This window comes from Callorhinus ursinus, unplaced genomic scaffold, assembly GCF_003265705.2.
Source record: "Callorhinus ursinus isolate GAN/ISIS: 27379988/994484 unplaced genomic scaffold, GSC_fseal_2.0 scaffold16, whole genome shotgun sequence".
NCBI classification, from domain to species: domain Eukaryota; kingdom Metazoa; phylum Chordata; class Mammalia; order Carnivora; family Otariidae; genus Callorhinus; species Callorhinus ursinus.
Window position 1 is genome coordinate 17,451,169 of NW_027397078.1, and position 25,915 is coordinate 17,477,083.

The 25,915-nt window shown below is 42.2% G+C and overlaps 1 protein-coding gene across 6 annotated transcripts in view; it reads left to right on the forward strand.

The window, feature by feature from the left end:
• The window catches only part of DMD (dystrophin), a 2,222,747-nt gene extending 2,196,838 nt beyond the window's left edge, over positions 1-25,909 (forward strand). For 3 of the 6 annotated variants that reach the window (XM_025857655.2, XM_073901938.1, XM_073901939.1), the window contains 3 exons: positions 12,402-12,494; positions 20,742-20,773; positions 25,404-25,909. In XM_025857655.2, the coding sequence (XP_025713440.2) occupies positions 12,402-12,494; positions 20,742-20,773; positions 25,404-25,415 (137 nt within the window). In that variant the 3' untranslated portion in view covers positions 25,416-25,909. The remainder of the gene's footprint in view (positions 1-12,401; positions 12,495-20,741; positions 20,774-25,403) is intronic. The other 3 variants (XM_073901937.1, XM_025857657.2, XM_025857656.2) reach the window with 1 other exon arrangement.
• Positions 25,910-25,915: the final 6 nt, after the last annotated feature.

Sequence of the window (25,915 nt, forward strand, 5' to 3'; positions counted from 1 at the left end):
CTGAATAGAACTACGGGACCGCTGACTGAAAATGAGAGTTTGGCATAGGGAAAAACGTATGCCTCTTCAAAGTCTGTAAACTCCAAAAACAACAGTTTTTGTACCTTCCTTTGAAGCAAGCAAAGCATGTGAAACTGCATTGCCTATTTTAACAAGTGAGATTCACGGCCCCGGGTGCTGAGAAGCAGTCATTATGTAGGCCTGCCAACACTGGCCCAAGAAAGCACTCAAGTCACAGCACATGGCAGAACAGAAAACAAGGAGAGAAGTGCTCTGTTTGGGTGAGTTCGGCTAAGTGGCTAATAGAAAATGGATTGGCAACATTTGTTCTCTGAAAGAAAAGACTAAATCCAAAGGTGATCTTTTTTCCAACTGTGTAAGTCAACTTCCTCTCGGGGGAGGGGGGGAAACAGCGATCTTCTTGAAGGACACACACACAGGTATTTAAGTGTGTATCCTTGTGCTTTGAAGGTCGGAGCTGTGATAAGGCTGGGATTTACAGAACCATAGTGTGGACAGAGAGCTGCATTCTTTAAAATGACTTCTTTTAAAAGCAAGAGTGGGTGCTACCTCAGGAGTTGGAGTGCTTCCTCAAACCATGAGATACTTCTCACTGTACATCTCTACGTACCATATGTATGTTGCTATACTTTTTTTTTTTTTTTTAACCGGGACAGTGTCATGAAGCTTACATTCTATTGGAAAAGACAAGCAAATTCACCAAGTTTGGCTTTCGTGAGCTATGTATACAGGAGCTTTACCAGCAACTCCTCACCTCTGATGACCCCGACCCTTCTTCCCACTCACTTCTCCTTAAAAACGTTAAGAGATTCCCTGGCTGCTTTAGAATAATTTCAAACTGTGGCAGAATTGGAGTTAATTGAACAGTCTGCCACATTTATACTTTATGTGCATATTAGGTATGTGCAGAGTTTAACTGACCCATTTAATGATTACATTCCATATATAATGACGCTTCAACCTTAAATACTTCAATATGTATCTTCTGAGGTGAAAGATGCCCTCTTACATAACCACAAAAGAACGATCACACTCAGGAAATTAACGCTGATACAACACTGCTAGACATAATTTAAGTAAGTTGAAATACCCCCAGTTCTGCCAGTAATATTCTTTACGGCTCAGCGAAGGGTCACATTTTGCATTTAGTTCTTTCTTTTTAGTCTCCCGTGATCTAGAACACGTCCCCAGCCTCTCTACATTTTTCATAGCACTGACATTTTAGAAGAGGTCAGAGCAACTTGCTCTGTAGGCTGTCCCTCACTCTTGGCTTCAAGTAAAATATTTTACACCCCATTACCACAGCAGTGATGTATCCCTTCTCACGGCATCACTCAAGGCTTTCCTCAAGACTGCCAGGCCCCTCTCCTGAGTGTCTTTGGGATAAAAATGTAACCCAGTCTTAAATCCTGGTCAGCTTCCAGAACATCGTCTAATTTTCCAACCTACACAAAGATAGTCCTTTACCACCCTTTTTTTTTTTTTTAACTTTCTTGAAGTACGATCTTGGACATATGCGTACACCCCTGATATGACCACAAACAAGGTACTAGATATATTCGTCACTCCCAAAATACACCCTTTCTCTACCTTCTTTAGCCAAGCCCAGCTACCACCAAGCATCAAGGTCAGTCTGTTCTCATAAACAGAGCAAAACACTTCACAGCTTCTGCCAATGATCAGCTGAACTCCCCCTTCCTCTGCAGCCTCTGAACGCGATCTCTCCCTCCATCGGCAGGGCCGGTGCTCATCCACACAGAGCCCGCTGTTGCGCTCACCTGTGGACAGTGTTTCCTTTAGCCCAAAATATACCATCCTTTCTTTTCAGGGAATTTCATCCTCATTAGACCTCATAATCTATTCTGTTTTGTAGTTAGTAGCATTTCCTTCTTCTCCCTAGCACTTGAGCCCTGTCTATGCAAGAAACAAACATTCAGTACAGTGCTTGCGAAAGGAATGTTTTGGAATGTTTTACTAAGCAAGCCCAACACATCCCCGTGTACACACGCCAACAATCCACACACTTAAGAAGTTTACCGGGGAGGTTCTGGTTAAAGATGGCAAGAGAACCGGGTCCTGAAATTGCCGCCTCCCACAGACACAGCAAATCTACAGCTACATACAGAACAAGTGCCTCGGAAAGAAAGTCAGAAAGTAGCTCAGTGACGCCTACACCTATCAGGCAAACATGGCGAGGGGACACCCCACAATGAAACAGGTAGGAGAGGCTGAGACACAGTGCCACCATAACCCCCCTGGTGTGGCGACACACAACCGGGAAGGAGCTTACAACTTTCAGCTTCTTCCTGAGGAGTGAGCCTCCAAAACATCTGGCTTTCAATTCAACAGGGCATGAGTCCAAGAGAGCCACAAGGTTATAGTGAACGAAGAGACAGTACTTAAAGGACTCACAAGGACTCCCTATGGCTAACCCTCCACGGCTCAGCTCAGAGGCAGCACACTGAAATGGGCCCACTCTTCCTTGGAAGAGGCCTGTTTGTTCCTGGTAAAAGCTTCGGCCTGAGGTGTAGGCTTCTGATTTAATACACATTTAGGGACCACTTGAAATACTCTGCGGAGGCTGGTGGGTGCCATCTTCCTGCCTCCCTGCAGGTCATGTGCTAGCTCTTGGAAAGGAGAATGTGCACGTATCTGATGCTCTGGTTTTCGTGGCTGCCATCCAGTAAACACAGAGCTTGATCGTCTGGCTCTAGGGGCCAGCAGAGCTTGGGTTCACAGGTTCAGGGTGATGGCAGCAAACAGAAGAATGTAAATGGCCATCACCCAGGAGGGAACAAACTCCCAACTCCCATCTCCTCGTCTGTCCCTGAAGAAAGTATAGCTCCACACTTTAGAAGCTGCTGGCTGAGATCCTCCCCTCCTCCCAAGATGACAGGTCTTGGCATGCCCTCAAATACTGGGTGCCACTAAGAACCAAGAAGGCTGCCGGGACGATTGCAAATGTGTGAGAGACGACCAAGAACTAGGGCAGGGTTGAAAGATAAGGTTCATCTCCTACAAGATTTTTAAATCCATCCAAGACTGGGAGAGGTGGCTGTTTTATCCAGTGCATAGAAGCCAACACAATGTCAAAGAAAATGAAATGGGCTATGTTCCAAATCAAAGAACAACATAAAATGTCAAAAAAGACGTGCATGGAGCACTGGGTGTTACATGCAAACGCTGAATCATGGAACACTACATCAAAAACTAATGATGTACTGTATGGTGACTAACATAACAAAAGAATTATTTTAAAAAATAGCAAAAAAAAATTTTTTTTCATCACAAAAAAAAAAAAAAAAAGCTCGTGAAATGGAGAGAAGTGATTTACCTGATAAAGAGTTCAAAACACTGGTCATAAAGATGCTCGTCGAGGTCTGGAGAACAGTGCACATAAGTACCCAATAGAAACCGTGAAGCGGAAGAACACAGCAATTGAACTGGGAACTACATGAGAGGGGTTCAGTAAGAGACTGCATGAGAAGCTTCGAGGACAGGACAGAAGACTCCATCCACCGGAAGAGCAAAAAGAACAAAGACCAAAAATGGCCTAAGAGAATTATTAGGATACTCTCAAGCTGACAAATATTCACATTATAGGGATTTCACAGGAGCAGAGAGAGAACAAAAGGGTGAGAAAACTTTCCTAACTTGAAGAAGGAAACAGACATCCAGATCCAGGAGCCCAGAGAGTTCCAAATAAGATTTAAAAAGAGACCCACGCCAGGACTCATTAGAATTAAATTTTCAAAAGATACAGACAAGGGAGAGAATCCTCAAAGCAGCCCATATAAAACCAGCAGCAGATTTTTGAACACCTACTTTGCAGGTCAGAATGGAGCTGGATGATATATTCGAAGTGTTGAAAGAAAAAAACTGCCACCCAAAATACTCTTGTCTGGCAAAGTTGTCCTTCAGAAGCGAAGGAAAGATAGAAAACATTTTCCAGACAAGCTGAAGGAGTTCAGTACCACTAGGAGCGTCTCACAAGAGGAGTCAAAGGGACTTCTAGGATTTATTTGTTTTAGAAAGAGAGAGTGAGCAAGCGGCCTGGGCAGAGGGAGAGTCTGGAGCAGACTCCATGCTGAGGGCCCAGCCTGACATGGGGCTTGATCCCACGACCCTGAGATCATGATCTGAGCTGAAACCAAGAGTCAGACACTTAACTGACTGTGCCTCCCACGCACCCCCAAAGGGGCTTCTTGAAGCTGAATGAAAGGATACTAATTTAGTAATAGGAAAACATATGAAAATATAAATCTCCTCGGTAAAGGTAACCATATCATTACATTCGGAATAATGTTGTGATGGAGGTGGATTAGCCACTTAGAAATTTCGTAGGAAGGTTAAAAGACAAAAGTAGTAAAAATGACCATAATAATTCGTTAATGGATGCACTAGATAAAAAGATACCAGTTGTGACATCCAAAACATAAAATGTTGAGAGGGGAGTAAAAATGTAGAGCTTTAGAATGCATTCAAAACTGAATTATCAACTTTCAATAGACTGTTACAAATAGATTTTACGTAAGCCTCATGGTGACCACAGAACAACAACTTGTAGGAGACACACAACAGAGAAAAAGAGGTCGTGGCATACAACTACAGAAAATCATCAAACCACGGAGGAAGAGAACAAGAGAAAAAAAAGGAACAAAGGAAATACAGAATAGCCAGAAAAACAATTTTGAAAATACGGGCATACCTATGCAAAATTACTTTAAATGAAAATAGAATATAGTCTCCAATCAAAAGACCTAGAGTGACTAAATGGATTAAAAAAAAAAAACAAGCCCTGTCCAGAACCTACAGCGCCATATGCCAACTGAAATAAGGCGGACTGAGAAAGACCAATACCTGATGATTTCACGCCTATGTGGAACCTTCAAAGCACAAAAAATGAACAAACAAAAAAGCAGAGTCGGATTTATCAATACAGAGAACTGATGGTTGCCAGAGGGGAGAGGGATAGGGGTAACAGGAAGTAACAAGCTTCCAGTGATGGGATGAGTAAGTCATGGGAATAAAAGGCACAGCACAGGGAACGAAGTCAATGAGAGAATAGCATTGGATGATGACAGATGGTAGCCACAGTTGCGATGAGCAGCACATAAGGTATAGAGAAGATTGGCGGCTATGTTGTACACCTGAAACTAATGGGATAGTGTGTGTCTTTAACCTATACTCAGAAAAACTTTAAGAACACCCATCTGTATGCTGCCTCTGAGAGACTCACTTTACACGTAAGCACACATGCAGACTGAGAGTAAAGGGATAGAGAAAGATAGTCCATGGAAATGAAACTAAAAGCTGGGGTGGCTATACTTACATGAGACACAATAGACTTTACAACAAAGACTGTAGTAAGAAACAACAAAAGGCGCTACGTAATGATATGGGGTCAGTCCAACAAGAAGATAGGACATTTGTACATATTTATGCACCCAGCATGGGGGGCACCAAAATACATAAAGCAAATATTAACAGATCTAGAGGGAGAAATTAACAGTAATAATAGTAGAGGACTTCAACATCCCACTTTTCAGTAATGGGTAGATCATATAGACAGAAAATCAGTAGAAAAACACTGGACTTAAATGACACATTAGACCAGAAAGATATGACAGATTATATAAACATTCTATCCAAAAACAGAGAACACATTCTAAAGCACAACTGGGACATTTCTCCAGGGAAAGATCATATGTTAGAGACCATCAAACAAGTCTTAGTAAGTTTGAAAAAACTGAAATCAAGCATCTTTTCTGACCACAATGGTCTGAAACTAGAAATCCGTTACAAGAAAATAGGAAAATCTGCAAATGGGTGATTAAACAATATCCTTCTGAACAACCAGTGGATCAAAAAGAGAGAAATAAAAAAAATACCTTGAGACAAATGCAAGTGGAAACAACGTAACCAAAAGTTATGGAACCCAGCAAAAGCAGTTCAAAGAGGGAGTTCATTGCAATAAATACCTACATCAAGACACAAGGAAAGTCTCAACTCTCAGCTCAAGGAACTAGAAAGAGTCCAAAGTTAATGGACAACATCTGCAAATCATCAACACAATAAAGGATGAAAATCATATATAATCATCTCAGTAGAGGAAGAAAAAGCATTTGACAAAATTCCATATTCATCCATGATAAAAACTACCAGAAAGTGGGCACAGAGGGAACATACATCAACATCATAGAGGCCATATATAACATGCCCACAGCTAACATCATATTCCACAGTGAAAACCGAAAGCTGTTCTTCTAAAATCGGGAACAAGACAAGCATGCCCACTCTGAACCACTTCGATTCGACATAGTATTGGAAATCCTAGCCAAAACAATCCCATAACAAAAAGAAATACAAGGCTTCCAAATCATAAAGAAGAAAAATTCCATTTACAGATGAAGTGTTTCATATACAGAAAACCCTGTAGACTCCACCAAAAAACTGTTCGAATAAATGAATTCAGTAAAGTTGCAGGATACAAAATCAATATACAGAAATCTGCTGTTTCTTTAATAACGAACTATGAGAAAGAGAAATTAAAACAACAATCTCATTTACATCAAAAAGAAAGAAAATACCTGGGAATACATTAAATTAAGACAGTGAAAGACCTGTACGGTGAAAACTATCAGACATTGATAAAAGAATTTGAAGAAGATGCTAAAAAATGCAAAGATATTTTGTGCTCACGGATTAGAAGAATACTGTTAAAATGCCCGTCCTACCCGAAGCAATCTACAGAGTTAATGCAATCCCTATCAAAATTCCACTGGCATTTTTCACAGAAAGAGAACAAACATTCCTAAAACGGGTCTGGAAACAAAGAAGACCCCCAGTAGCCAAAGCAATCTTGAGAAAGAAGAACAAAGCTGGAGGCATCATGCTTCCTGATCTCAAACTGTATCACAAAGCCACACTAGTCCAAAAAAATGTGGTATTGACAATTAAAAACAAACAGAAACATCAACGGAACAGAGTAAAAAGCCCAGAAATAAGCCCATGCATATATAATCAATTTATTTACAACAGAGGAGCCAAGAATACAAAGTGGGGAAAGGGTAGTCTTTTCAATGAATGATGTTGGGAAAACTAGCTATCCACATGCAAAAGAATGAAACACCACCACTATCTTATACCATATACAAAACTCAAGATGGATTAAAGACTTGAACATAGAACCTGAAACCGTAAAATTCTTAGGAGGCAAATAGGGGGTAAACTCCTTGCCATCCATCTCAGCAATGACTTCTTAGATTTAACAGCAAAAGCAAAGGAAACACACACAAAAATAAACAAGTAAGACTCCATTAAACCGAAAACATTTGTAAATCCTGTGGTAAGAGAGTATTACCCGAAATATGTGAACTCCTGTAACTCAATAGGAAAAAAAAAAAATCTGATTTTAAAATAGAAGAGCTGAATAGGCATTTTACAGTGTTTATGTCCAAAAGGCACATGCTTCCTGATCTCAAACAGATGGCCGAGAGGTACATGAAAAAGCACTCAACATCACTAAATCGTCAGGGAAACACAAATCCAAACCACAATGAGATTTCACCTCACGCCTGTTAGAACGGCTAGTATCAAAAAGACAAGAGGTAAAAGGGGTTGGTGAGAATGTGGAGAAAAGGGGGCTCCTGGGCATTACTGAAGGACTAGAAACTGGTGCAGCCACTATGGAGAACAGTATGGAGGCTCCTCAAAACATTAAAAGTTAAAGTACCACCTGATCCAGCCATTCCAGTTCTGGTGCTTATCTGAGGGAAGCATAACCACTATCTCAAAAAGATATCTGCACCCCCATGTTTACTGCAGCATTATTTATAATAGCCAAGACATGGCATCAACCTTAGTGCCCAGTGACAGAAATGGATAAAGAAAATGTGATGTACATATTCAATGACATATTAAGCCATCAAAGAGAATAAAATCCTGCCATTTGTGACAACACGGATGGACCTTGAGGGCCTGATGCTAAGTTAGAGAACAATAAACACATGATCTCACTTATATGTGAACTCTTTTTTTTTTTTTTAAGAGACTATGGCTTCTTTTTTTTTTTTTTTAAGATTTTATTTATTTATTTATTTGAGAGAGAGAATGAGAGATAGAGAGCACGAGAGGGAAGAGGGTCAGAGGGAGAAGCAGACTCCCTGCTGGGCAGGGAGCCCGATGTGGGACTCGATCCTGGGACTCCAGGATCATGACCTGAGCCGAAGGCAGTCGCTTAACCAACTGAGCCACCCAAGCACCCATATGTGAACTCTTTAAAAAAAAAAAAAAAAAAAAGGAAACTCAGATACAGAGAACCAGATTAGCGGTGGCCATAGGCAGGGGGTGGGCAAAATGGGTGAAGTTGGTCAAAAGGTAGAAACTTCCATTTGTAAGTAATTTGGGGGAGGTAATGTACAGCATGGAGACTATAGTTAACAGTACTGTATGGTATATTTCAAAGTGGCTAAAAAAATACACAGCTATTTTGGTGGTGAATGTTAACTACACTTATTGTAGTCATCAGTTTGCAGTATGTGCATATTTCAAATCATTATGTTGCACACCTAAAACTAATAGAATGTTGTATGCCAATAAAAATAAATGTAAAAGAATATTGGCTACTAATTTCAGTATCTTTCACCATCCTTCAACACTGGCCAGCCAAACATCAGCAGCATCATTGGATACCAAAATATATTTAAAAACTTACACAAAGCAATTTTATGTCAAATTGAGACCAGCTGCCCTGAAAGCATAATTTTTAAAAGTGATTAAAGCCACATATCAAATACTGGATACATTATTTTTCTTTTGAAAAACTGGAGAAGGGCAGGAAAAATAGAAGTAATAAGGTAATCATACATCATTTTGGAAACTGATTCAAGACAATATGATTTAGATTAGTAATCCAAAGAAAAATAATGGGCATAGTTGCTTATATTTACAGCCCCCCTTTGCAGAGAAAATAATTTTTTAATACATAGCTCCTATTTCATAAAGAGAAAAGTAGTTTGCTTAGGTGTCAGCAAAATCACAAGAATAAGGATTTGGGGGTCTTTTTAGCATACGCTACACTGGTTCTGGCTCAAGTCAGTTTGTTTGTTTGTTTGTTTTTTAAGAGAGAGAGAGATAGCACATGATTGGGGGTGGGGAGCAGAGGGAAAGAGAATCTCAAGCAGGCTCTATGCCCGGCACAGAGCCCGACACAGGGCTCAATCTCACGACCCTGACATCACGACCTGAACTGAAATCAAGAGTCGGACACCTAACCGACTGAGCCACCCAGGTGCCCCTGAAGTCCCTTTTTAAGCAAGTAGAACCATTATCATTTCAGTCTCGGAATGGGAATTGAGTCAGATAGGATATCGTCGCTTCAGGTAAGCCTAAAACCATGGTGAGTTTCAGAAGACTTTAAAGAATATCTTGCCCTCAGCAAACCACTCCATTTCTTTTTTTCTCAGATGAAATGGTGTCTATCTCACTTCTTTTTTCTTCACTGAGCAGCATCTCATGTTATGCTACATCAGGGTACTCTCTTAACTTGATCCTGTCTTATTCATTTTTTTTAAATGTTTCCGTCATTTCGTTGGACCAACTTCAGACAAGCTGTGGAGGCTATGGTTATGATTCAAAAAGGATTTCTGGGGGGCATGTTTGTGGCAATCACCTTGGAGTAGAATCTCACTGAAGGATTAACATTAAAGTACTGTCATTAATTAAGTATGAAATCCCTTGACCATTAGCAATTTGCTATTCGAGCAGGCAGTGAATTGGTGAAGTAGGAATAAGGGCTGGCCAAATTCCTAGTGTGTACAGTTGGGACTGAATATTTTCTTGTTAAATAAATAGTTGTTTTTTTTTCTGGGGGGGGTGAACTTGTGGGCACAGGTATTATTAGAGTTAAATACATTGCTGGGTTGCCTGTTGTAGCTACACATCAGTATATGATTAGAAAACCCATAAATATTGGTTTCTTTCTGGTTTGACGTCTTACAACAGAATGTATCGGTCACCTATTGCCGTGTGACAAAATAATTACAAAATTCTCCAGTTACATATTTCTCATTTACGCATGTCTTGGTTGGCTGGAGTTCTGCTGCAGCTCATCTAGGCTTGACTCCAGGTTGTGGGTTGGGTTAGGTCTCTTCCGCCTACCTCATCCTTCTTGGATCAGCAGGCTGTCTGGGCAATGTGCTCCTTTTAGCACCTAGGCACAAGAAGACAAGCCAAACCGCCTAAGGACATTACAAACCTCTCCCTCTATCTGCTAACATTCCATTGGCCAGGGCAGGTCACATGACCTGGTCCCAATTCCTGCATGACGGATGCATACTCTCCCCAATACTTGGCCACTCCGTTTTGTCTACACTCACCTTCTTGGTGTTTGAGCAAGCCAGTCACACTCCCCTCTCAGAGTCTTGGCATTTGCTGTTCTCCCCTATAGATACATGGGTCACACTCGTGGACCTTGTGAGACTTACAGATGATAGATTGTCTGTAAAGATGAACTTGGTTGATATCATTAGGTTTATGCTTTCAAGTTTGATCCTTGAAATAATTCAGGTAGAGGAATGCCAGTCCCATCACTGTACTGTGTTTGAATCTTAACACACTACAATTCAGTTCCTAGAGCTCCAGTATGATGTAATTAAACTGTCAGAAATTTTAACATGGTTGCTCATGAATGTCTCTGTTGGTTCTGATTTATTCTGTAAGGCATACTATTGCTAAAGCAGACTTACTGCCATTAAAAATGCCTCATGTTCCACAACTTGGCAAAATTTGCATCCGTAATGGAACAAGGAGCTATAATCATCCCTGCAGTTGTCAGGATTCTGTTCCTCCTGGCAATATTTCATTCATTCCAACCTCACCAGATAACGGTGCTTTAAACTCACAGGAAAAAAGAAACTAAAGATGCTCTATTTCATGTTTTCATTTCTAGAGGCATAAATAGAAGCAAGTCGTGTGTGTGTGTGTGGATTGGTAGGTAGATACCGCAACTTCTTTTTCTATCTTGTGATCTTAACTTTTCAGCACTTATTTCTTGTCCTTAGTATTTGAAAGAGGTTTTCTGTGGTATGTTACCATGAGACTCAAAGACGGAGAGGTTTTTCTGTCTGTCCTAGGTCCGTAAGCCCTCCACTGTAATGATGACATTCAGCCTTCTCTCCACCTCGGATGCGATTTTTGTCTTAGTGGTGAACGTCACATCAAGGATTCCTTTAGCTTACACTTTTAAAAACAAAGATGAGAACTTATTAATAAATGCAGGACTATAATCACAGATGAAAATCCAAGTGGCACCGATGAAAGGAAATGACAAGCATACTTAAGTCATTAAATCACTGGCTGCCCAGTCATTTCCAAGTCAGATGTGAACCTGAGGTTGTCCTTAAGCATTTTCATTACTGTTGATTTGCCAAAGCAAGGTCTTGTTTTCGACAGAAGTGACAATGTACTGAACAAATAGAGCTGGAAGTTAATATTATAAAAAATTAGTTTCCAGAGACCTTCAGAGTTCAAAGTACTTTTGTTTCCAGTGAAGAAATTTGTCCCTTACTGCAAATGCTGTTTGAGGTGTGTCTGTAACACATCCTTCATCAGTAGAGACACACAGATCAACAGAATCTACAAGTGGACTCCCACTCCCAGAGGAGGACCATCCCTCCCTGAATTCCTTTTTGTCCAAAACCTCCTTCTGCCCTCACATGAAGAGTTTCTCAATCATGAAGAAAAAAGTTTCCCCTTTATAAGCCTCCAAAAACATGATGATGATCAAGTCGCCCCATGTAACAAAGAGGAAAGGAACCTTCCTCCACAGAATCCCCCATATCCACAGTCCTTTGAAACTTAATCTTTACCTATCCCATTAGACTTCAAAGGTACTTGAGTTTTGTTTGTATTTGTGGTTAAATGTCAAAGGAAAGAGTGGGGAAAACACCTCTGTGGTTGCCACTCCTTCCGTACCTTCATCAAGTGAGGGCAAAATGTCACATACTCACTTCCTTTTGTGTTGACGAGACACACTGGAAGTTTCTAATTGGTTTTTTTTTATTACAAGGGAAAAACGGTTCACGTCTACTAACGGGGCATAAGAAACTTACGTCAACTTTATCTTAACTTCTGGAGAGAGACACCGTTTTCTTCAAAGACAAGGGCATAAATCAATCCCTGCATGGAATTCTTCTTCCCGTGAAGTAGTCATTCCCTAATTATTCAGCCTTGATGGGTTAATTTTATTTGTGCTATTTCCGAGCAAGTGGAAATGAATTTATAATGACTTTTTAAATGTGATCGTGGGCTTTTTCCTCTAGTTTCTCTCTGTTTTCCTTAAGCGTAACGTGCCATTGTTTGTGCTTGCTTTCGTTAAGGTGAGGAAGACCTGCTCAGTCCTCCCCAGGACACAAGCGCAGGGTTAGAGGAAGTGATGGAACAACTCAACAACTCCTTCCCTAGTTCCAGAGGTAAGCTCCGTGATGTGCAAGTAACTCAGGCCTACTGGAATTAGGCCTCCCGTTTCCACACCCAACTAGCCTGTGTATTTTCCGTGTTTAAATGAGCACGTGCTGACAGAGTGCCACGTGGGGATCGTTGTGGGAAGCGGGTATCTTTCAGGGCTCAGTTCTGTTTTGGATGACCAAATTGGTTTGGGATTCTGGTTGAACTCAGATACCTATAGAATTTAGATGCCTCTAGAAGGAAGAATATTAGTGTATACCTTTACTACCTTTGTGCATTAGTCTGAAGAGTTAATTATGAGATCGGTTTTACTTAAGAGCAATGATGCTGTGACTTTGAGAGACAAAGAACTTCATGCCCCGATGGCACCTTTGCCTGGGACACACACACACCACACGATACAGCGAAATCTAGAACATGTCTAGTATACGGTGGTGGTGGGGACTTGGACTTCCGCTGCCCTTGATATTTAAAAATTGTATCTTACCCCATTATTTAAATATAGGTACAATTAAATCTTTATATACTAGTCTGTTGTTGGTGGTTTCACTGCCATAGATGGAATACGATCTTTGCAAAGAAAGACATTAGTAATATGAATGCCCTTATTGCCCGCCATACCTTTGCCCGTGTGTATTTTTCCCCTCATATAAAAGCAGCATTTTACCCCACTAGCCAGTATGAGCTTCACATGTCTTAGTTCATCCAAGGAGGTTTCGCTCCCATTGTTAGCACTTTGGAATATTTATGTTCATTTATTGCTCTGACATAAAACAGAGGCACTAACCCACCTGCCTTGAGTGAATAAAAAGAACGGCAGCAGCCGCCTATAAGCAAATGGAGGGAAAACCTAGACAAGCCAAAGGGGAGAACACAAGTCTTTGTGGCCAGTGACTGGCACCCCTCATGGGCAGCCCCAGAGGGAAGGGCGGCCAAGAGTCTGGCTATTTGTTCCTCTCCATAAGAGCAATGAGGAGGCTGTCAGGAGTCATGGGTTTTTCCTATCTTTCTGTTCCGTGTCAGCTAACAACGGCCGTTTCCGAGCTGCTTGATGTATGAGCAAACACTGTGTGGTGCTCATTAAAAGCAGTACCGTTCTCCTAGAGCGTTGCTAAGGAACCATCAGGGAAGCTAATTTTAAATGTCTGCACCAGCCATGTTTTCACTGCTGAGTGCCTCTGATGTGTTGATTTTAACACCTAAGAACCTTCTCTGTCTTCCCTCCACCCCCACGTCCCCCACCTGCCACCCTCAGTCTCCATCACGACTCTCTCGGCTGTCTTCTCTACCCGGATGCCATGGTTCAGGAGAAGACCACGTGCTGGTTGGACAGATATCAGATGCTCTCCCCTTTCTCCTGTCAGCTTCTACGAGCGCCTACTATGGTACTAGTGGAGGCTTAGGGATGCAAACAAGGACGGCCCGATTCCTTGCCTTCAAGGGGCTTATGGTCAACTGAGGATGTAGATTTCCAGAGTTCCCACTACAGTATAGTATTGTTGCTGTACTGGACAGGGCTAGGACATGAGTGAATCTCAGAAGCACCCTTTGACCTAAATAGGAGGGGTTCACCTTAGGCACCGCAAGGGCCTTCTTCAAGATGACACAGCTAGAACTTTGGGCCCCCCATGTAGCACATAGTTCCAGTGGCCCCAACCTATCCCTTGAAGGTCACAGATGGATACCTCATCCCAGCGCCTTCACACACAAGCTTGTGTGCCTGCTCTGTGAGAAGTTAGTGGCTGCCGTGTTGACACCCTGGGCTTTGCTTTGCTTTTCTTTCCCATCTGAACAACTAGAGTATAGCGCATAAGAAGCTACAGCACGGCTCGTGACTCTGCTCGTGACCCATCCTCATTATCTTTAGGGGAAAGGTCTTTGCGCCCTCCCCCTGCATCCCCCTTATCGTCCCTGAAGCTGGGTACCACATGGGTATGGAAGAAGCCACCTAGAAGAGGAGAAGGAGACTGCTGATATGTTTGGCAGTTAGCATCTCTGACGTTAAATTCACTTGTGTGATGTTGATTTACTTATATGGACACTTGGGGAACTTCAGGCCACCTGGATAGTATTTACTAAATCCACACTTAACGGAAGCATACCTTCCCCTGAGTGCTAATTTGAGTTCTCAAATAGGGGATAAGGAGGCTTTGTCTGACCAATTCCATTAACTGAGTTCCTACTTCTTCAGCCTACTACTGACAATTTATTTTCCTGAGGAAAACAATCAGGATCTGGCTATTCTTTTCTGTGATGCTATTACCTTGACACTTTTTTTTCTTTTTTTGTTTAAACTACTTCCTGACAAATTAGGCCTTAAAATTGGGCCTTTACTATTCTGCACCCAATTCCAATGTGTGGGAGCTTTTCCCACAGCACCAAGCAATTCCGACACCAGCTGGGTGCCCTAGAATCCAACTCATTTCCAGACACCCGTCTACCTGGAGAGAGTATCAGAGTCCACAGCTTGAGGGCTCAGTCCCCCAAGACCGCCCCCACTTTACTTCAGAGACCAGTTGCAAGACCAGTTTATTGCCTGGGCTCCTGACCCCCATGCTAAAGACTTAAGGGTTCCAACGACCCCCTTTCTTCAGTTCAATCACTTTGCTACAGCAGCTCACAGAACTCAGAAATGTTTTCCTTACCAGATCACCCTGTACTCTGAAAGGATAGAACTCAGGAACAGCCAGATAGAAGAGATATGTAGGGCAAGGTAAGGGCGGGGGAGGGTGCGGAGCTGCCTGCCATGCTCCCTCCAGGTGTGCTGCCCTCCCAGCACATCCATGTCTTCACCAACCTGGAAGCTCTCCCTGCCCAGTCCTTTTGGGTTTTTCGGGAGGCCTCGTTGACATGGGTGTGATTGATTAAATCATTGGCCATTGGTGATTACACTCAGTCTCCAGCCCCCCTTTCCGTCTCCTGAGGTCATGGGGGTAGGGCTCAAAGTTCCAACCCTCTAAACCCACAGTTGGCTCCCCTGGCACCCAGCTCCTAAGTGTGCCTATGCGTTTTCCAAGACTTGCCTCATTAACATTACAAAAGATACCTTGCTGCCTCTTTTCACAAGAAATTCCAAAGGTTTTAGGAGCTCTGTGACCTCAAAGGGGATTAAGACCTAATATATATTTCTTAATTCTAAATCACAATCACAATCACAATTCTAAATCACCCTTTTCTCCTCAAATTCAAATGGATAAAAAGTCTCATCGTTGTAAAAATAGAATGAAAAATATATAGATGGTAGGGTTTAGTGGGAGCATCTTACCAATCGGGAGGTATGTTAGGTTGATATTAAACAGAAAATTTTGAGTCCCAAACATCTTAGGCTTACAGACCATCCAAAAAGGAAGGGCCCTGAAAGGTCCTTTTAGCATTTCTGAGGACCCAAACTGTGGCTTTTGACCTTTTGACCATTATCCATGCCAGGAGAAACATTTTACATCTCAAACTGGATTAAGGATATAAAATACATTGTGTGTGTGTGTCTGTGTATACACACACATGTATATACCCACCATGTATGTATGCCACACATGTGTCTAGTCACATACACATACAAAGATCAGAAACAAAAGATTCGTGAACCAACACTTCCTATCTCCAATTAACTCACATTGTTTCTCTATTTTATTTATTTAAAAATAAAATGCCAGTTGCAACCCACTTAGTTGATTTTCAGATCCAGTGGTTTAAAAAAATACGGATCTGACTGATCTTGGTTTTCCTTGCCCAGGTGCACATCTTTTTTAAAAAATTACATTTTTTTAAAAGTTCCACCATGGAAGTTGTTTCTGCCAAGACCTTCCTAATATCTCAGCGACATCGTGCTTTTAATCTAAGTCTGCCGCCCATGTTCCCATTGCTGTGTTAGAAAGAATGAAGTTCACAGTTGCTACAGCTGTTTCGGACAGCTGTTTGAGTAACTCAAAACAGATGTCAGAGCCAGAGGTCTGACATTTAGTGGAAATGTGCTATTAAATACCACCTCATGGTTTACTTAACTCTGCTAGATAATTGCCCACAGAGGAAAAGACTTTTTAAATAAAATATTATGCTTTTCACACATGTAAAGTGTATCAATAGGGAAGTTTTGCATTTTAAATGTACAACTTTTTTGTTACCCTTTGCCAGTCTTGACTTCAGGCTCAAGTCCTAAGGTATCAGCTAATCTTCCCCTTGCATTTTCACTCCCAAGCCCCTGGAAGCCGGAAGCGCCTTATTCATGGCCATTCGGCAAGTTAAAATAAACCCCTGATCTTATCTCGCTGGCCTCGCTAAACTGTTATCCAAATTAATAAAGGGGTTGCGTGCTCCTCCCTCTAGTGAAAAACTGCTAGCCAACACTGTCCTGCATAATAGCCCCGATAAATTGCGGGGTGTTCAAGGCATGAATGTGCGTGTGTTTAGCTTTATGCTGATACCTTTCCTGATTAATCTCTAGACAAAGTTATCTGCAACCACTTGAGGGATTTCAGTGGCTCACTATATATTAAACACAGAACATTAGCCAATTTCTAATCTATTTATCTACCAGTAATGTGTCCCTCTGTCTATAAACATATGTAAAAGTTGAATTCCACTGTAATAAAAGTCATTTTCTACTATAAGGCACTTTCTAAATCTCCACCCTTATTCTATAGGAACAGTACACGGGTAGAATGTGTAATAAACGTATTTTTAAAATAAACAATTTAAGTGACTTGTCCCTACGTCTGTGATAGTTTTGCATTCTGACAAAGGTATTTTCATATGTATGTGCATTTACAAAAGAAACGCTTCCATAGTCAGTGGTATGGTATTGGCTTCTCTAAAAGTCAGGTGCCACTGTATACCAATTAGTGAACACTAAGATCCAAGATAAGCTCTTAGTGCAACAGGACAATTCAAAACACAGCAAAATTAGCCACCCAACAGCAGTGCAAAATGTGCCGTGTTCTAAAATGCAAGTCTTATCTGTGGTTCTTTTATGGAAGAACTGCAGCAAGACAAGATCACGTGTCCCCTTTCGGGAACCACTCTGTTTCCTGTCAGCTTCCATCAATTTTGAGCTGTTATTCCTTTACACCAGGGGCCAACAAACTGTGGCCCAGGAGCCAACTGTGGCCCACTACCTGTTTTTAAGTCTTGTTAGAACCTAGCCACCCCCATTCATTTACACATTGCCGATGGTTGCTTTCTCACCCCAAGGAGGGGGTACTTGTGGCAAAGTTGAACAGTTGCTATAGGGAGCGTGTGGCTTGCAAAGCCTAAACTGTTTACCGTCTGGCCCTTTACTCAGAAAGTTTGCCGACCCCTGCTTTACGCTGTCGTTCATTCTAGCTTGTTCCGTCCATACGGTCATACACTTCTGGGTGCCGATCAACTTTCAGCTCAACAAAACTGTGCTTTTGAATGGACTTGTGTATTTATGTCCGTGTTCACCAGACATCATACATGTTTCAATCTTCAAAGTATAGCCATTAGAATCTTCTTTCACTTGTGATAACATAGAAATTCTAAAAAGGGACTCATTCTTCCTTAACTTTTTCAGTTAGTGAACAAAGATTAAGAAGCTACAGCTACCACCACCACCCACCCCCCCCCCCCCCCCCCCGGCCCAAAACAGTCATGTCCTGAGATTCTAACCCTGAATAGTGAATCATCTCAAGTTCCTACTGCCTGAGGAAACTTGACTTCTCCAGGCCTGACCACGCCCTGTATTCAGACGCAGGGCTCCCCCAGCCTATTTCCTTCTCTTGATTCATTTCCTGACAACATACCCACATTGCCAGATGGACACCCTAAGTGAAGGTCGAAGGAAACTCATTTCCAAAGAATGTATTCATGAAATAAAACTTACCTGGCACTTGAAGCTTTTATTACTGGTAAAGAATGTTTTTAAGTGGCGCAACCAAAATAGCCTCTGTTTTGTCAGTACAGAAACTAGTCTGCAACAGTAGAAAATACTGTTTAACGTTCTTTAAACAAAAAGCAGAACTAACTTTGGTACTGTGGTAGTGAGCTCATCGGAACCCAAGTGATGACGGCGGATTTTGAAAGAGATCAGGATTAACGTGGCTCTGGAAGGCCCACTGTACGTGAAACATGGCTTCTGAAGAAGTACCTGAAACAAAACCCAAGTCATTTGCTGCGTATTTGGCAGTGGCCAGTGGATACTGAGCTCGAATACGGCTTGGTGTAGAATAAAGACATGTAACCTTTATCACTCAGGGAACCACTAATGACATTCTGAAACTAAATCATACTGCTTTCTAACAACACTCCTTCCTGAAGCTCTTAAGTTTTAAAAATAGACCAAAGCGTAAGCCAGAACAAGTTACCAGCCCTTGGCACGCAACTTAAAGGGTAACGGGCAAGGCCAGGTTGCCGCAAACACCAAAGGACTCTTGACCGTGGTCTAGTGGCTACCTGACTAATTCAATTCAACCAGCATTCATCAGCATCCCCTAGTATCGAGGTACAGGAGGTACTGGGGACACAGAAGATGGGTAAGCGATATATGGGCCCCGGCCTCAAGGACCTCACAGTCTTGTAGGGGAAGGGAATGAATTCTATGAGACAGTGTAACCACAAAATAACAAACATGAAAAAAGGACTTGATAAAGGAGTGGAAAGGAATGGATGAGTAATTCATGCTGGGATTCATCTGAGCTATTAAGAACGAACTGATGTTCTCCTCCCTCCCCTTTTTCCTTTCATCTGGTATGGGCCTACCACTGGCAACACCCACAACTAAGGAGCCAGTACCCCTTTTTCTCTCTTTCCCCTGGTTTGAGGAGCATCATGAATATCTTGACCATGCTTATATGATCAAGCATGCAGTTTTTATACTTTTTAAAAAAGATTTATGTATTTCAGAGAGAGAGAGAGTAGGGGGTGGGCAGAGGGAGAGGGGAGAGAGAATCCCAAGCAGACTCCATGCTGCACACAGAGCCCGAAGCGGAACTCGACCCCGAGACCCTGAGATCACGAACTGAGCCAAAACCGAGTGTCAGACGCTCAACCAATTGAGCCCCCAGGCGCCCCTGCAGTTTTTATACTTCTAAGAAATCTGACTCACTTGGGAAAATTCAGAAGGAAGGAAAAGAGGGAGGGAGGGAGAGTCCTACTTAGAAAACCTTTCAATGTATCCTAGAAGTTTTAGACCCCGAACTTGAATTGTGAAAGATTGCTTTGGAATAGTAGGGCCATACTTCTTTGGTCTGGACGAGTAGTCCTCGCATTGTTCCAGGGTGCTTTAGTCCTTGCAGCCGCTGAGCATGGGGGGCCCTGGGGTGGGGGGAGTCAGGAGATGCTGTACAGGGTCTCCCACAGCTCTATTTTTATCTGCTCAAGTCAGAGTCTGAAAACCAGTATTTCACTTGAAGGCCCTGGTGATGAGAGGAAATTGCAAGCCCCAGACATGCTAGGTATGGTCAGAGGTCCCTAGTGTTCTGTCCAATTATAAATATTACCATAGAAAACTTGACCAGAACCTGCTTTTCAAAAATAAATAAATGCATACAGTCGGAGGATTCGCTAAAATAAACAAGGCCAGTGGGTCTTTAGCCATCAACTCTCAAGGTTCCTGGTATCTGTTGAATTAGGAGAAGGAAATTGAGGGTTCGTTCCTGGATCTGTCTCTGTGGCTTGCCCCTTAGTGAGACTCATCTCCTTCCCCTCTTTTTTTTTTTTTTTTTTTTTTTCTCAAATGCCCCCAATCTCATCCTGGGCATGCTCAGCTTCTACCAGATAGAAGGAGTTCTCCCAAGGGGGTGGAGTCCCGCCTCTGTGACGTTTCGCCTTGTATTTGGGGTGCAGACTTTTGGCACACACATCCGTTCCCGTTTATGTTTCGGTGTATTGTCCAGCTGAGAGTGAAGAGCTTGAGATTTTTGGACATTAAGCTTGAGGTTCTAAAGTTGTCCTTGAAAAACAATGCTCAATTTGTCAGATTCCTCCGCTGTACCAGCTTTCATCCAGTTGAACACATGAACTCTATGGATTCTGTAAGTTATGTCTCCTGGATCATGTTACCTGTTTTACACTGATTTTAAGTGTATGTAAAGGTTATTTGACTGGATGTGTCCTTCGGGTTTGTTTGTTTGTTTCTGGTTGTTGTTGTTGTTGTTGTTTTTTTCCAGAAGGGAATAAATGAATTGTCATCTCAACCTTTGTTTGGTAAAAGCAGCAAAATTGGTATGAAACTGTATATTTATGCATTTTTTTTTCCTTTCTGATATCTCTGCCTCTTCCTCTCTCCATTATTAAAGGAAGAAATACCCCTGGGAAGCCAATGAGAGAGGTTAGTGAGACTCAGGCTCACAGCCACGGCTTCTGTGTGTCTCATCGCGCTTTCTGTGTTTGGCGTTTGTGTAAGAATTGTGTGTGTGCACGCGCATGTATGTACTACATGTGTCATCATGTCAGGATGGTAGTCACCTCTCCACTTGCAGCTCATGAGGAACATTCTTCAAATGTTCATTGCCATTGTCATCACCATGACGATAGGACCAGGGGTTGGGGGAGCAGGAATCTCTATAAAATGGCAACCCTTGGTAGTCCCTAGGTCGTTAGCGTGCAGTTCACCATCTGTTGCCATTTGTAACGCAAACAAAACCCTCAACGTAAATTTAGCCTCGAACAGAACTGAGGAGTCCTCAAGTTTCTGTGTACTTTCAGGACCCTAGCATTTTTCTGCCAGTGCCCTGGGTTTTTTATTCTTCTGGAATGACTTCATTTTGTTTTTATTTTCTTTTTTCCTCATTCCTACACTCCTTTCCCACTCCAGCTAACATTTTTTTTTTTTGAGCACTTATTGTGCCAAGCACGGTTGTAAGCACTTGCCATCTTTTTCATGAGGTAATCTTCATGCCAAACCTAAGAGGTAGGTACTCTTATTAACCCCATTTTACAAACAGGGAAACTGAGTCAGTGAGAAAGTAAGCAGTGTGTTCAAGGTGACAGAGCCAGAATTTGAATCCAGGCAGTCAGGGTCCAGAGCCACACTCTTCTGAATTGCCACCTGAGAAAATGGTGTCCAAAAGGCTCGCATCACGTCAGCTAGCCCTGTAGAAAAGCGCTCTGTTCTCGCTTGACCTTTGGAAACCCGGATAGAGCATAACAAGTCAGGGATAAAAATTGAATGTTGGAGTCCTGAGGGTGTTTTTAAGTGCCTATTTGTGGGATAAAAGGGGGTAGGGTACAGTATTATCACTGAATGTGGTGTGAGGTTTTTTAGGGAAAGCTGCTGCGTACTTTTATCAAAAAGAGCGTCTGAACGTTCAGTTACCTCATCAAAGGACTAGTAGATGACAGAGTGTTGAGTGACAGCCCGAGGGAAACCAGCTTGTCCTTACCAGGAGTTTAGCGTGAAGGATGGGAGAAGGAAAGCTCTTCCACGGGTGGCCGTAACATCTATCCTGGGAGACGGGTTGGACGGGGAGGGAGTGTGGACATGAGAAGATTCTAGATCCGCAGCAACAGGCTAGACGAGAGTAGGCTCAGACTCATTTGAACATAAGGAGCCATACCGAAAGTCTGCCAACACCAGGCCAGGCAAGTGTAATGACTTTAATGATCCTTTAATGTCTGCACCAGTGCTCTCTTCCAAGGCTTAGGACACTGGGGTCCTAGGGATTGGGGAGGGGTAGGCTGGGAGGAAAAACACAGGAAACCTGAATTGGTGAAGCAGTGAATGCTCCTGACAGTTTGCCTGGCTCACGTACTTCTTATGTGAGGCTTCTTGGGTTCATTCTTATGGTAAGTGTCCCTTACAGTTTCTCTTACTGTCTTACAAAAAGCTGCACCTTAATTGTGACTGCCCTGAACATGTTTCTCTCATGCACAAATCTTAGAAAAGGCCCGCCCGTGTATCATTCAAGTCACAGAGGCCTTCGGAAACTTTATTACCTGAGCCATATTACAGTCCAGTTACGTTTCCAGAAAACCCAAGAATCAAAGTGATTTCTTTTTGTTGTTACAAAAATTACCTCAAAGTTACAGTAGATCAGATAGTTTTTCAAAGATTAAATTATAGAGAAGAGAAACACAAATTTCACTGCACCACTCCAGCTTTGCTGTGGCCAAGTGAATGCTAACCATTTATTTGGGGACTGTACTTTAAAAAAACAAAACAAAAAAAAAATAGAGTGCCAGATTGCTATTTGAGGTCTTGGGTCTCAGCCAGAAAGTCTCCATTCCAATCACTGCGGAAAACAAGTCCCTCAGGCGGCAGTGGCCTGGGAGACGAAACGTGTTGCAGTTCGCGCCAACTTGGAAAAACATAGCACTGCCCTAATGTTCAATGCATGGCGCCTTTGTGCTCAACAATCCTCGCTTAAGAATGGATTAAACAAATACTTTCTATAGGCGCATTTGGGCCTGATTTGGGCCTGAAGCCAACGGCAGACGCTTCTCGGTGCCTGTCACAGTCATAGTATGAGATTTTAATTTTGGCTTCAGAAAAATCTGTCAGATAAAATTAATGACCTCACTAATGTTCTGCCTCACACACACAGATCACAGAACCAGGATACAAATCTGTTTTCTGTGTCCATATCACACTGCAGTTTTAGGCCTCCAGTGGATTGAGTTATGATTCTTTGGGGCAGTATTTTGTCAAAGAGATAGAATTTTTTTTTCTTGGCTCTAATGCAAACCTCCATGAAAAACATTGCCATCATTCTTCTGGTGAAACAGGTATCTGTGAATAAAGTAACCAAAGGCATTACTCTAGATGTGGTGAGGGGGCTCTGAAGGTTCTTTTTTCTAGCACAGGGAGAGCCTGAGGTCATTTGTGAACATTTAAAACTGTCCAGACAGGTGAAAGGCCACCTCACCTTTTGTGGGAGGGTGGGAGGTGTATTAAGAATTATCAACCTTTCTTTTACCTAGTCACTTTTTAAATAGCAGATACCCCTAGAAATGATGCCTCTGGAGAGTCTCAAGAATTTTCCTTCTGGGTAATAACACCATTTCAAGGAGTAGAAGCAATGCATTCACTTGTGAACTGCATGCCACATTCCCCAGCACACAGGTTTAAATAGGTACTTTTTGATTATCATCAATAAGCTAATGGGAAAAATGAGTTCTTCCCTGTTCGGTTTAGGTCTTGTAATACATTCTCTACCTCCCTGGTAGACTCCACTATAGCTAGATGTGGGTGATGAGAAATGGTGTGAATTCTAGTCAGGTATCAGGTTGTCAGGGTCTTGGGTTTTGTTTGTACTGGCTTCATTAATGGCTGCTAAGACAGCAAGTCATTAAAAATTTGCAGGTCATCCACTCGTTTCCAGTTACGCACGAATAATTGGGTAGATCTCCCAGGGTTGCTGGGCCGTCCAAAACAGATACAAAGGAAGCCCTTTAGCCTGGTGGCATCAGGTATAATAGGGTGCTCTAAGGAGCAGCAAAGAACCTACTGGGTCCTCCGGTGGTTTCTGTGGTTTAGAAAAGCCAAAGATGATTTCAATTCTTCACTGAGGGCTGCCACGCTCCCGGCCCACTCTAGGAGTAGAACAGCTGCTTTGTTCAGGTTTTAAACTCTTTGCCATCTCAACCAAAATCCCACGTGATTTTTTAAAACCTAACTAGTTCTCACTGAAACTCTTTGCACTGATAAAGCTCAACAAGATTTACAAACGCGATCACCTTTGCGTAAATGGCCGAAGGGTGTGAAACTTTTAGTGAGTCTTAACTTGATCTGACGCCCTCACTGGATAAGTGCCTGCCTCTGAACCCTCTTCACACCCTCTCTCTTATGTACTGAAAAACGGTATGGCTCTTGAAGTAAATACTAGAACAGAATTCCTGCCCCAGTCTATCTTTAATTTTTACAGGGATTTTAACAATTATGAGAATCCATAAAGTTGATACATGGCAAGTTAGTAATAGCCTCGTAAAGCATTTTTAGTTCCAGGGGCAGTACTCCAAGAGCAGGGAATGATTTAGTAATGTCCAAGAATTAAAATTAGCCATATAAAAATATGGGACATATAGGAAAAGGCAAGTCATAAAGTAGGTTTCAGATCATCTTCCCCTAGAGCTGAACTCTGCCACCGAGTAGCAGGGACATGGCCCTGCTTTGGGGCTCCATGCTGGGGGATCAATGTTAGGTCATGTCACATTATTATTAAAAGGCTCTTCGGAGAGTTAGCCCCCATTTAGGAGGAGAACAAAAATGGATTCACCAGATACCCAAATCCATGCTCTGCATATAGGTCATATGGTAACTGGGCTGTGGAGTCATTTAGAATGAAGAGTGATTTTTCTGAGGTAGCTTCCAAATTTCAATGTTAATATACAAAAAGGTTGCTTCAAGAGTTTGTTTTTTCAACTCAAGTAAAAGCAGAGAAAAAACAATCTCCTCCACCGTAGCCTTACACGTGAGCTGGTGGCTTGAAAGAGCACAGAAGTGAAGATCCCGTGTCGTGGTCATGGTGGCAGTGATGAGAATGGTGATGACGATACATGGTGGCGCTGGCAGTGGGGATAGGTCTGGGGAGAGGGGCTGATGATACCGAGATTCGAGTCCAGGGGCACAGTAAGTCATCTCCCACGACAGGGCGGGGAAGGTCCATCCCACCGGGAAATAGTCCTGTTGTGACGGGAACCTTGTGCTTCTCCGTGGAAGCCTCCGGCTAGGGGCTTCCATTGGGAAGATGAGTGCGCTCTCAGACACTTTCCCACTGAAATGACCACAGTAGTAGCCTGACCCGGTAGTAAGCTGATACTAACAACGTGGAATGGCTTCATTAACAAGGCTTTGCTTCTTTCTGGAAATGGGGAAACAATCAAATCCTATTGTGTAGACCCTCGGTGCAGCTTCTGTGTTGTCTTCACCTAGAAGTGGGGAAGGATCTCCCAAACGGCGAAGAGTCAGGCTGATGTAATCTGCACCTAGTGTCACGTCTCTCTTTCTCTTTGTTTTCCAGGACACAATGTAGGAAGCCTTTTCCACTTGGCAGATGATTTGGGCAGAGCGATGGAGTCCTTAGTTTCAGTCATGACAGATGAAGAAGGGGCAGAATAAATGTTTTACAACTCCTGATTCCCGCATGGTTTTTATAATATTCATACAACAAAGAGGATTAGACAGTAAGAGTTTACAAGAAAAAAAATCTATATTTTTGTGAAGGGTAGTGGTACTATACTGTAGATTTCAGTAGTTTCTAAGTCTGTTATTGTTTTGTTAACAATGGCAGGTTTTACACGTCTATGCAATTGTACAAAAAAGTTATAAGAAAACTACATGTAAAATCTTGATAGCTAAATAACTTGCCATTTCTTTATATGGAACGCATTTTGGGTTGTTTAAAAATTTATAACAGTTATAAAGAAAGATTGTAAACTAAAGTGTGCTTTATAAAAAAAAGTTGTTTATAAAAACCCCTAAAAACAGACACACACACACACACACACACACACACACACACACACACACACA